Source organism: Suricata suricatta, chromosome 17 (assembly GCF_006229205.1).
Source record: "Suricata suricatta isolate VVHF042 chromosome 17, meerkat_22Aug2017_6uvM2_HiC, whole genome shotgun sequence".
Lineage (NCBI taxonomy): Eukaryota > Metazoa > Chordata > Mammalia > Carnivora > Herpestidae > Suricata > Suricata suricatta.
Genome location: NC_043716.1, coordinates 46263896 through 46276556, shown reverse-complemented (window position 1 = coordinate 46276556; position 12661 = coordinate 46263896). Strand labels below are relative to the sequence as shown.

General features: G+C 45.5%; 1 protein-coding gene across 1 annotated transcript in view; it reads right to left on the bottom strand.

Annotated features, from left to right (window-relative positions):
* The window catches only part of CEP112 (centrosomal protein 112), a 408254-nt gene extending 399927 nt beyond the window's left edge, over positions 1-8327 (bottom strand). The window contains exons 1-2 of the mRNA XM_029927075.1: positions 8245-8327; positions 926-1039 (exon numbers count right to left, since the gene is read on the bottom strand). Of these exons, the coding sequence (XP_029782935.1) occupies positions 926-1031 (106 nt within the window). The 5' untranslated portion in view covers positions 1032-1039; positions 8245-8327. The remainder of the gene's footprint in view (positions 1-925; positions 1040-8244) is intronic.
* Between the last annotated feature and the right edge of the window lie 4334 nt (positions 8328-12661).

The window sequence follows — 12661 nt, the reverse complement described above, 5'->3', positions numbered from 1 at the left end:
AAAAAAAAAAAAAGCGAGACTTTCTTGGCCCCACCCCCCACTCCAAAACTACCATATCAGATTTACCTTTACAGCCTACTGTGGCTTGGAGAATCATCTTGACCCCCCCAAACTCTCTCCAATTGTTCTCTGATGCCTTAAATTATCTGAAAAGCCTCTGATTTGAGGCAAAGACTCTCATTCCATAATTAGAGAGAACAGGCCAGCAATTGCAGACAAGATAGCAACAGAAACTCATTTATAATTGATTTCATTCAGTTGACCAAAAAGCCTACAAGACCAACAGATTCTTTTCTGCTTTGATACATAAAACTGTCAGAGAGCAGATGGACAGCAGGCTCCTGAAAGAGGAAGCATTTCAGGGAGGAAAATGATGCAGGAAGGAATAGTTGAGAAGAAACTTTAAACTCCCTAAAGGAGCTTTAGAGATCCATGGGCTTTAAGCTCCTGATGTCTAAGAGTGGTATCATAATAAGATCTCTCCACAGTTCACTATGATAGTATCACTAAATTTCCATTTACCCTTGAACAGCTCAAAGCTACATCCTACATCAGCTTAAGATGAAATTGTTATTAAAGGAATTCAGCTTTGTTTTCATTGTGATAGTTCACTGGTTTGAGAAAATATTATAAATTAAAAAAATTAATTTTAAGAATCTAGTTTACGGGCACCTGGGTGGCTCAGTTGGGTAAGCGTCTGACCTCGATTCAGGTCATGACCTCACGGCTCATGAGTTCAAGCCCCGTGTTGCTCTCTGTGCTGACAGCTTGGAGCCTGGAGCCTGCTTCAGATTCCGTCTCCCTCTCTCTACCCTTCCCCACTTGGGTGCTCGCTCTCCGTCTCAATCTCTCTCTCTTTCAAAAATAATAAATAAATAAATAAACTTTTTTTAAAAAAGAATCTAGTTTACAATCATAATCTTACCTGACCTATGGGGTAATTTTAGAACAAAGGGCTTCATATCTACCACAAAGTGATCAAATTCTGCATCCAGCTTCTCCCACTTTTCTTCTTCACTTCCCATTTCCATCGTTCAGTCTGTAAAAGATTTAAAATTAAAATATTAAGATCTGTCTGCTGAGGACCACACAACTCTGATGAAAGAGAGCAAGGCAAACACATTAGTGTTAAATGTCCCCAAACTGATCTATGGATTCTTCATTCCAGTCAAAACCCCAGCAATAGTCTTTACAGAGATCCACAAGCTGATTCTACAAATGCATGTGGAAGATACAGGAACTAGAAGCGCAAAAGCAATTTTGAAAAAAAGGCACAAAGTTGGGGAACTCACTCTACCTGATCTTCGGACGCACCATAAAGCTAAGGAACGAGGGCCACACGCATGCATTAGTGAAAGGGGAAGACATGTAGACCAATGGAACTGACCTGACGGGGGTGAGAAATTGACCAATGCAAGTATGGACAGCTGGTATCTGATAAAGGTGCAATTCATGGTGAACGGACAGGTTTTACCACAAATATGTTGTAAGACTTGGTCACCCTGATGTAAAATAAAGAAATAAACCTCAACCTAAACCTCACACTGCATACCAAAGTTAACTCACAATAAAGCACGGACCTAAGTGTAAAACGTGAAACTCTAACACTCTTAGAAGAAAACAATGGAGACAATCTTCATGACTTTGGGTTAGGCAAGGATTTCTTCAACAGGACACCAAAAGCACTATCCATAAGAGAGAAATCATTATATTGGATTTCACCAAAATGAAAACACTTTTGCTCTGCAAAAGACTCCATTAAGGGATTGAAAAGAAGCAACAGACTGGGAGAAAATATTTGCAAATCATATATATAACTCTATAGACATATACATGATTACATATGTACATACATATATATATACCATAAAGGATTTATATCAAGAACATATGAAGGACTCTCAAAACCCAACCATAAGAAAACAACCCAATAAAAATAGGAAACAAGAAAAAGAGTCCCTTTACTAAAGAAACTATACAAATGACAACTAAACACATAAAAAGATGTTCAACATCATTACTCATTAGGGAAATGCAAATTAAGATCACAGTGAGCTCTCACTATGCACCGTGTAGGACAGCTAAAATCAAAAATACCAAGTAAACAATACCAAACGCTGGTGAGGACGCACAGTATGAGGAACCTTCCAGAACTGCCGGTAAACTGTTACACGGTGCAGCCACCCTAGAACACAAGTTCGTAGTTTCTGACACCATTTAACACATACTGTGCCCCGAAAGCTCACTCTCCGTATTTAGTCAAGGGAAACCGAGTCTTTATCCATGCAACCACTGAACGTAAGGCTTCTAGCCTATGTTCTCCTGGGCGATCACCACACAACGGGAAACAATGCAAATGCCCCTCGGCCGGGGAACAGGTGGACAACCAGGTGCGTCCACACAACTAAGGTGCGCTCGGCAACAGAAAGCAAGGAACCACCTCCCATGGGTCGCGCTCAGTGAAGGAAACCATTCTCAAAGGCTACACACTGTATGGATCTATTTGCATGGCATTCTAGAAAAGGCAAACGCCATGGCCACAGAGAACAGTGGTTCACGGGGCTTGGCGGGGGGCACTGAACACAAGGCGGTGGCACAAGGAGCAGGGCTGGGGTGTTGGCACCACTGCGCGTGTTGTCCGCAGAAGCCAGAAGACGCTGTTCCACGCAGGTGTAAAAGCTCATCAAACTGTCTACCAAAAAAGCAGTTCTTTTACTGTAAATAAATTCAAGGATTTTAATTTCCCTCAAAAGAACTTAAAATATTAGTCCTCACATTTCTTCCTAATGAGCAAGAAGAATACTCTATGAAAGATGAATTCCAAAACTCAGTAGGTTCTGACAAAATTCCTTGAAACTATCTATGCCCACCATGTTCCTTTAAATTAAGAAATGTCAGGGCGCCTGAGTGGCTCAGTCGGTTAAGCGTCCGACTTCGGCTCAGGTCATGATCTCGTGGTTTGTGGTTTTGAGCCCCGTGTCGGGCTCTGTGCCAACAGCTAGCTCAGAGCCTAGAGCCTGTTTTCAGATTCTGTGTCTCCCTCTCTCTCTGACCCTCCCCTACTTATGTTGTCTCTCTTTCTCTCTGAAAAATAAATAAAACATTAAAAAAATTTTTTTAATTAATTAAGCAATGTCTTGGAAGGGATATGGACCACCTCTACGTTACAAATGGTCCCCAGTTTGTCATTTACTAGTTTACAAACTATATGCTGGACGCAAGCTCTGTTCTGCCTCATTAGCTGTCTTGCTCCACCGACTGCCTGGTCTCTGCTAACCCAGCTTCCAAAATTTAACCACCGTATCGTCCATCTTCCTGCCCACCAACCATCTCTTCCTAGAAGCTTCTCTCTGCCTGTCTCTGCAGGTAACCAAAGCTTTTGCTGGCCGCCCCGACTCCCCTCCCAGCTGCCAGAGCCGAACCCATTCCCTCTCAGGTCCACGGCACCCGCGCTCGGGGCTCTGTCACTCTCCCCGCAGCAAGGGAAACAGGTACTGAGCTCCGTACTGCCGCCTCCCAACCACTGCTCCTCCAAATCCATCCAGAAACTCTCCTCCTAGGAGGCCCTGGGCCTCCACCTGGACCTTTTCCTCCTCATTCGGGTCACTGTCATCTTCCAAATCCCTTGTATCTGATCCCAGCTTTTATCCTCTTAAACTCTCTCTCTCCTTCTTGTGCTCCCCTCAGCAAAACTGTGCTCCTTGACCCCCGGCATCCTTCCCCAATGGAGGGTCCGCCGGAGAAAACCAGCAGCTCCCCCCTTACCTGAATCGTCAGGTGTCTTTCACTCTCCCTGCTCCACAAACAGCTTTGAAGCTTTACCAGACCTCTTAAGGCCCCTCAAACCTCTCTTGCCTCCCTTCACTCTCAATTTTTAAAAAAATCTTACCTCCTGTTTCATGGAAACAATCATATTCAGGGGGTGACACCCCAAAAGGCTCTTCCTTCCGCCTCTCAGCTTCCCCATCCAAAGCATTCTCTCTCCTCTCTACTGCCAACACTTCGATCACCCATCAGCAATGTCTTCACCGGCTGAAACTCTCCATCTCCGGGACCTCCTTCCCCTCCCCTCTTCCCATTCTGTGACACCCCCCGCCCCGCCCCCTTAAGCCAAAATACCAATGAATAGTTGGAAAGGGCTCAAAACCTGCCTCTATCTCTCTTCTCGCTGCTGCTGTCTCAGAGAAAGCCCTCCCCAGCCCTCCTGCCCTACTGTGACAGTACCAGTCACGGGTGTTCCCGCTTCAGTCACTGGTACCAGAGGAAGCTCCCCGAGTGCAAAGCAAGGGCCTACTTCAGCTCAGGTCACGAGCTCGCAGTTGGTGAGTTCTGGCCTTGCACCAGGCTCCTCACCACTAGACCATCTCTCCCCGCCTCTCCCTGCAGGCACACTGCCTAATACACCCACCCACCAAGGCCACCTCCCCACAATGACCTCCGTGCCATTCAGCCAACACTCCAAGCCCTTGCACCATTCTGCATCTTCCCCACAGGCTGTCCCTTCTGCCTGCAGTCAGGTAAGTGCAGCTCCAATGGCACTTCTGAAAAAAGTCTTGCCTTTTTTCCTGCCCCGCTCGGCCTACACTTCCTTCTGCTGGACCATACTCAGCATGCCCGGCTCACCACTGGGGAGCAGCGTTCACCGTGCGATCATTTTTTGTACACGTCCACGTATTATGTACATGTCTTCCACCATCTGTGACATGGTCCTGGCAGGCAGGGCCCTTGACTTAACACATCTTAGTAGGCACCTAGCACATTATATGGGACGTATTAGCTGAAGAACTGACAGGTAAATAAATGCTAACAAAAGGGAATAATGTCCCACTTTAACATGACTCATGATTTTTTTTAAACATTTATTTACATTTGAGAGACAGAGAGAGACAGAGTGTGAGCAGGAGAGTGGCAGAGAGAGAAGACACGGAATCTGAAGCAGGCTCTAGGCCCTGAGCAAGCTGTCAGCACAGACCTGAAGTGGGACTTGAACCCATGAACTGTGAGATCATGACCTGAGCGGAAGTCGGACCTTCAACCAACTGAGCCACCCAGGTGCCCTAATATTTTTTTTTTATGTTTAATTACTTTTGGGACAGAAAGAAACAGAGCATGAGTGGGGGAGGGTCAGAGAGAGAGGGAGACACAGAATCTGAAGCAGGTTCCAGGCTCTGAGCTGTCAGCACAGAGCCCGACGCGGGGCTCAAACCCATGAACTGTGAGATGACCTGAGCCAAAGTTGGTCGCTTAATCAACTGAGCCACCCAGGCGCCCCCTGATTAATAATTTTTTTTTAAAAGACTCTGTTCCGGGTACCAAATAGATCTTTTGGAATAGAAATATGATATGGCCGAGACGCCTGGGTGGCTCAGTCGATTAAGTGTCTGACGGCTCAGGTCGTGATCTAGCGGTTAATGAGTCTGAGCCCCGCATTAGACTCTGCGCTGGCAGCTCAGAGCCTGGAGCCTGCTTCGGATCTGTGTCTCCCTCTCTGCCTCTCTCCACCTCCCCCGCAGCTTGCATTCTGTCTCTCTTTCTCCAAAATAAACATTAAAAAAGAATTTTTAAAGAAATATTCTATAGACTTAATTCTATTTAACAAAATTGTCCATCCTACCTTCTGCATCACAGAAGAAACCTATTTTCAAATTTAAAACTTGGTTAAAAGAAGTTGTATTTAAATGCATTTTCTGGTTGGCTAGTTGGCTTGGGGGTGTTTGGATGGCTGTTTTGCATTCCTACAATAACTAACTGCATTCTAATAGAATTACACCTGTTGTGTCCTTGCTAACAAAAGGCTAGATACCACTGCAGAGTATTCGATCATAAAGCCGAAAAGCAACTATTCAAATGGATGAACAGACAAATGGAAACTCACAAACCCAGAATTTTGAACACAGCTCCAGCTGAGAAGTATTCTCCCAGACTTAAACATGCATCCTGCCCATGTACTCAAATATTTGCCTGAGAACACCCACCGATAAAGCTAAAGCAGAAAGATTTTTCATAATCACTAACCGGCAATAAGTCCTTTGACACATGCAGGAGATATTAATGTTTATGGTTAGAGAAAACTAAAACTCAACAGTTAAAAGACTCACCCAAAGTCATGAAATGAAGCACAAAGCTCAGATTAAAAGTCTGAAGTCCCTAGCTCTCAGATCCATTATATCCAACCTGTGGGCCATTTACATATACGTCAGCAATATCTCCAACTAATAAAGGCATATTTTGAAAAGTAGCAAGGCCATTTACATATACATCAGCAATACCTCCAACTAATAAAGGCATATTTTGAAAAGTAGCAAGGCAACCGAAATTGCTATAAGGACACACAATACTGGGGGACACATTTTTTTAAACATAATGAAAGGTCAACATGATATTTACAAAAAGCTAAAAATCTGCATCTCCTCGTTCCTTATTTGTTCTCCAACAAAATTAAGAAATGCAAAAAGGAATAACCATTACCATTTCAAATCTTCAAGGAATTCTTGCTACACAAATGACGTCTTTTTTTCCCCATGTTCATTTATTTATTTTGAGAGAAACAGAGAGAGCAAGCACACAGAGGGGAGGTACGCAGAAAGAGAAAGGAACAGAATCTCACGCAGGCTCTGCTCTTTCACTGCAGAGCCTGATGCAGGGCTTGATCTCATAAACCCTGAGATCATGACCTGAACCAAAATTCAGAAGCAGATGCTTCACCAACTGAGCCACCCAGGGCCCCGACAAATTACATCTTATAAACAAGCTGTATCTACTTAGTTCCAACTAATCAAAAAGTTTTATCTCTAGTTTGGGGCGCCTTGGTGGCTCAGTCAGTTAAGCAGCTGACTTCAGCAAAGATCATGATCTCACAGTTGGTGCATTCTTGATTCAGGCCTTAAGTAGTCTCATGTACCTGCTAGCCACATAAATTACTTCAAAACCAAAAAAGAAGTCAATTGGGTGACTTATTTATAGTTATAATCTATATTTGATCATGTATTTTATTTAACCCTGGCATTGTCTTTTTTTAAACCTTTTCATATATGGATGCATATCAGATAAGCTTCTCAGGACGCATGGCTGTCATAGGAGTCAGCGCAGTAGAATCAAGCCACAAATATTAAAAGGCCTTAGGGGAAAAGCAGCCCCACTGCCAAACAAAAAGCACACCTCACATATGCGTGCCCTTTGCCAAACACAATATTCCTGAAAGTTGCCAAAAAAAAAGTCCATTTTGTTCAAACCATATTTTAAATGCATGATGAGTCATTCCAGAAAACTCGAACTACGTCCCTCAGTAAATCAGAGAGTTTTCCAGGTGCACGTGATGTTTGGACAGTTACAGGAGCACTGACTGAACCTTCCCTGGTTGTGCCAGGAGCACGTCGTGCGCTTTACAAACGTTTCCCAATCATCACCCTGGGAGACAGGCACTACTTCAGGGCCGCTGCCCAGAGCAGGAAGCTGAGGCTTAGCGGGGCGAAGTAACTGAGAGTCGGTCCCACGGAAAGGGGCAGCGGGGCCTGAACACGGGGTGCCCATCATCGTGCGCTCCGCCCGACTGCACCTGACCACGACGCGGAGGCTCCTGTCATTTCATTCGCCTAATAAATAATAATAATAATAATAAAACAGACACACAGTGATCAGAATAAAAGCTGTCCATCTGTACTGATGTTCTCTTGCACACTGGAACTCAGAAAGCCTCGCTGGCCCCAGCACGTCCCGATGCTGGGCCAGGCCTTCCTGAGCGCACAGCTGTCGGGACTGTCCCCCCAGGGGAGCCAGCACACGGGTTCTGCCCTCATTACGGGGTCGCCCATCCTGTCCTGGGAGGAACTTCCCCTGCAAGGGTGGACAGCGGGCGCGGGGCGGGCGGCCTGCGAGCCCGCGGCCGCTGCCCTACCTTGTCCCGGACACAGATTTCTCCTCCCCAGCGGAGTGGTCCGATCTCTGGACCCCGGCTCGCGGACCAGCTCCATCCGCCTAGCAAACTTTACCCAGAACTTTCTCCGTCCGCGCCTGGGCCGGATTTCACTCCACAGGTGGAACCGCTGCCGTCTGCGCCAAGAACCCCCAACCGGGCGCGCGCCCCAGAGGCCTCGCGAACGGGCCCCGGGCCTGCGGGGCGACGCCCCTCCCTGGACCGGCCGGCACGGGCGGGGCGACCGCCACCCTGCGCAAAATTCCACTCGAGAACCCGGGTGTAGGGGCGGGGCGGGGAAACTCGGGAAATCAAGAACCTGGCGCCCCTACATGCAAGCTTTCCGGTCGGCCGCCGTCGCCGCCTCCACAACGAAACGGTTTCAAATCCTTGCGGGCCGCCGCGGACGCTACCGCCGGCACAGCAGCCCAGGGGGCGGGGACTTCCGCGCTCACATTCCCCGCCCCCTTTCCCCACCCCTCCAGCGGCTGCCGGCGCGCTGCGACGTTGCCATGGCGACGAGCCTATGAGCGCTGCCTAAGCCCGGCAAATCGGAGGCGGGACTTCCGCGCTCCTTTCCCCGCCCTCCTGGTCGCTGGGTGGGCCCCGCGCCGTTGCCAGGACGACGCTCCCTGAGGTCGCGCAGTTTCCTGAGCTTCCTAGCATCCGGAAGGCACGTAGGCGGGTCCCAGGCGGAGGTTCCCAGGGTTACCCGACCGCTGTCTGCACAAGCTGACCTCGGGCACCCTGCGCAAAGCGTAGCTTGTGACCACTTTAGGGGTTGTGGGGAAGAAACTAATAGAGGAAAGAAAATGGAATTGCTGGAAGGTGTTCACAAAAGGGTGTGCCCATTTGGACAGATGTCACTGAGTCTAAAGTGAGAATCTACTGCCCGGTATCTCACAACCCACAGGTGAATGAGGTCGGATTAAACAAGGAAAATGAGCCTCACCTTGTACTTTCTTTTTTTTTTTTTTTTTTTTTTGCATTCAGAACTGAGGTTTCAAGACACTTGTCCCCAAAGTCTGAAGATGCTAAAATAAAATAGAAGGTTTTATGTTTATCAGTTCTGTGTAGAATAGCAAGATCGAGTGGGAAATGTAATTTTGCTACTCCCAGGAAAGTCTCAACCTCCTCACAACAGTCTCCGTGCGTGCATTGCTATGTTGTGGTGTTCTTTGGTCCTCTATTACATTTCTGGAAAGGCTCTGAAGTATATTTATTTAAATACCAGGCAGAAACCAAATTTAAATTGTAGAAACACTCACTTAAATGAAATTCAGTTTACCACTGTTTTTCATCTAATTTCACAACAGGACTCCTTTCGCAGTGTCTCTGCGACACACTCAGTATGATGCCAAATCTAACATAAGCACAGCTTGAAGCAACTTTTCAGTTTTCCATAAAGAAAACAGAAGACTCATTCACTTGTAACTAGTTACTTTCAGGCTTTCAGAGGGAAGCCCTAGTCTCTCCAAGGTGCTTTTTCTAACCCATTCCATCAGAAATAAGCACCAACCGTTCTTCATTGTTTCAGTGACAAATTATGAAGGCTGAGGGAAGGCAACGGTATGAAACGCTTTTAAAAATTAGTTTTCCAAAGCATATTTGGACATGTTTATAGCTAAAGAATGATCAGTAATCTAGATCATTCGCACTGAGAATCAGGGATGCAAAACTCATGTATGCAATTAATGACAGGAATTTCACCCCTTGGTGATGTTGAAAATATATAACCACGTTGTAGGAAGAACATGAAATGAGTTTTTGATAAGTGATGTCTAAATGAACATGAGCAAAAGAAAAAACAAAGGAAGATGAAGAAAGGGATCAAGGGAAAAAATATGACAAAGTCAAATTCATCTGAGAGGAAGTAACTGCACACAGGGAAAAAAATGTGACTGAAAGTAAAAAGTAATAAGTAAAAAAAATGATAGCAAACTTCTTATTTTCTCTAATTAAATGAAAGTACAAAGATAAGAAAATCTCCCTTTATACTTGTAAGAACTATCAGATTGTCACTTTTTTCATTTAAAAAAATCATCGGCGCCTCGGTGGCTCAGTCGGTTAAGTGTCCTACTCGATTTCAGCTCAGGTCATGATCTCCCAGTTTGTGGGTTCAAGGCCCGCATCGGGCTCTGCACGGACAGTACAGAGCCTCCTTGGGATCTTCTCTTTTGTTCTCTCTCTGCCCCTTCTCTCTCTCTCTCTCTCTCCCTCAAAATAAATAAATAAACTTAAAATTTAAAAAAGAGGGGCTCCTGGGTGGCTCAGTCAGTTAAGTGACCGACTTCGGCTCAGGTCATGATCTCACGGTTTGTAGGTTCAAGCCTTGCATCGGACTCTGTGCTGACAGCTCAGAGCCTGGAGGCTACTTCGGATTCTGTGTCTCCCTCTCTATCTCTGTCCCGCCCCCACTCATGCTCTGTTTTTCTCTGTCTCAAAAATAAACATAAAAATTTTTTTAAAAATAAAAATTAAAAAATTCAATTCAATTCAAAAAGAATATACAGTTGACCCTTGACCAGCATAGATTAGTACCACGTGGGTCCACTCATATACCAATTTTTTTTTGTTTTTGGTAAATATAGTAGACTAGTCCTGTAAATGCTTTTTCTTCCCTTTTCCTTAGGATTTTCTTTTTTCTAGCTTACTTTATTGTAGGAATACAATATATAATATATGTAGCATACAAAATTTGTGTTCATTGTCTACTGTGGTCAATAGTTGGCTATTAGTAGTCAAGTTTTGGGGGAGTCAAAAATTATACAGGGACTTTCAGCTGTGAATGGGTTCAGCCACCCTAATCCCCATGTTGTTCAAGGGTCACCTGTACACATATATACATATGCATATGGAAATGAAAATATTGTTATGATAGGCATGGAGGTTTCTATTGTTATTTATGTCATACACATGTAAGTGGGAGACCAGCTGGAGACTGGGCTCTGTTCACTTTAGGATTCAAGCCTGAATCAAGTCCTGTGGAGAGACCTGGTGGCCAGTGTAAAGCATCTCATTCCATGAGAACCCCGGAACCCCTAAGAGACAGTGAGCAGGTCTGGTTCAGTGATGCTGCGTGAATGCCGAAGGAGAGCTCTGTGCTTCCTGGCCAAGAACGGCCTCCAGCTCTCCTCTTGAAGTAGAGTGATTCCTAATCTTCGGAAGTAAGGAACTGCCTTTGAAACTCTTAAAAAGTTATAACTCTCTTCCCTTACTCCTCCACCATCAAATGCCCACATGCCCCCACATGTGCGTACATATCAAAGGATTTCCAAAATTTCTGAAGTCCATCCATAGAGCCTAGGTTAAGAACTTCTGCTGTGTGGATTTTATTTTTTATTTTTTTAATGTTTATTTATTTATTTTTCAGAGAGAGCGTGTGCACAAGCAGGAGAGGGCAGAAAGAGAGGACACAGAATCCAAAGGAGGCTCCAGGTACAGAGCCCGACACGGGGCTCAAACCCATGAACCAAGAGATCATGATCTGAGCCAAAGTCTGATGCTTAAGTGACTGAGCCACCCAGGCACCCCCTGCTGTGCGGAGATTATACCCATTTAACTTTGAGACCAGAAACCATAAGGAGCGTTTGTGAACATAATTTCTGAAGGTACCACACTCGGTACAGACAACATTGCTCCTAGCAGCGGGTCCCAGCAACCTCGGGGCAGGCATCAGGAAAAAGCAGCAGCAGCAGGGATGGCTTCATCAGGGATCAGAGACCAGATTGAGAATAACACCAGTCTCACAGCGACACACATGTGGAGCAAGATAAATGACACACAGCATACAGTAGCTGAGTAAGATACAGAGCACACCCTGTGTGCTGGGTGACCCCGGGGACCTCCGTTACTATTTGGGAAGAAGTAGCGACTGGCTGGAATGAAAGTCCATTCAGGGACCTCAAGGGTAAAGCAGATCAATACTCTTTTGTGACTGTCATATAGCATAGCACCAAGCTCCAAGCTCATGTGGCCGGAAAAATACCGTTTTACATCAGCCTTTTATGGTCAAACACCTACAACAATCAATTAATAGGACTTCTGTGTCTGGTTATCTTATAAAGCATAATATTTTTTCAGCTCAAAATATATTTATTCAATGCTACCAGGTGTCATTGAACATCTAGTATGCTCAGGGAATTTTTCCTCTTTTTTTTTTTTTGAGAAAGAGAGAGAGAGAGAGAGCACGAACACGCATGAGCAAGAGAGATGCAGAGAGAGGGGGAGAGAGAGAAACCCACGCAGGCTCTGCACTGTCAGTGCAGGATAGAGGATTCAAACTCATGAACCACAAGCTCATGACCTGAACCAAAATTAAGAGTGGAATGCTTAACTGACCAAGCCACCCAGGGACCCTTCCTGCACCCAGAATGTTCTGACGCTTTGCTTTTCCCCTCAGCTTAAGTGTCACTTACTCAGAGAGGCTTTCGTTGATTCTCTTTTTTTTATGTTTATTTAATTTTGAGAGAAAGAAAGCGTGAACAGAGGAGGTGAAGAGAGAGGTGGGGACAGAGCGTCTGAAGCAGACTCTGTGCTGACAGCAGAGAGCCCAATGCAGGGCTCAAACTCAAGACCCGTGAAATCAGGACCTGAGCTGAAGTCAGATGCTCAACCGACTGAGCCACCCAGGCGCCCCAAGCCTTCCTTGATTCTTAAACCACTGCTTTACTCTCTTTCAGAGCCCCCGCTCCTTTTCTTCACTGCATTTACCAAAATTTGTGATCAAATATTAACAATCTTTTTCAA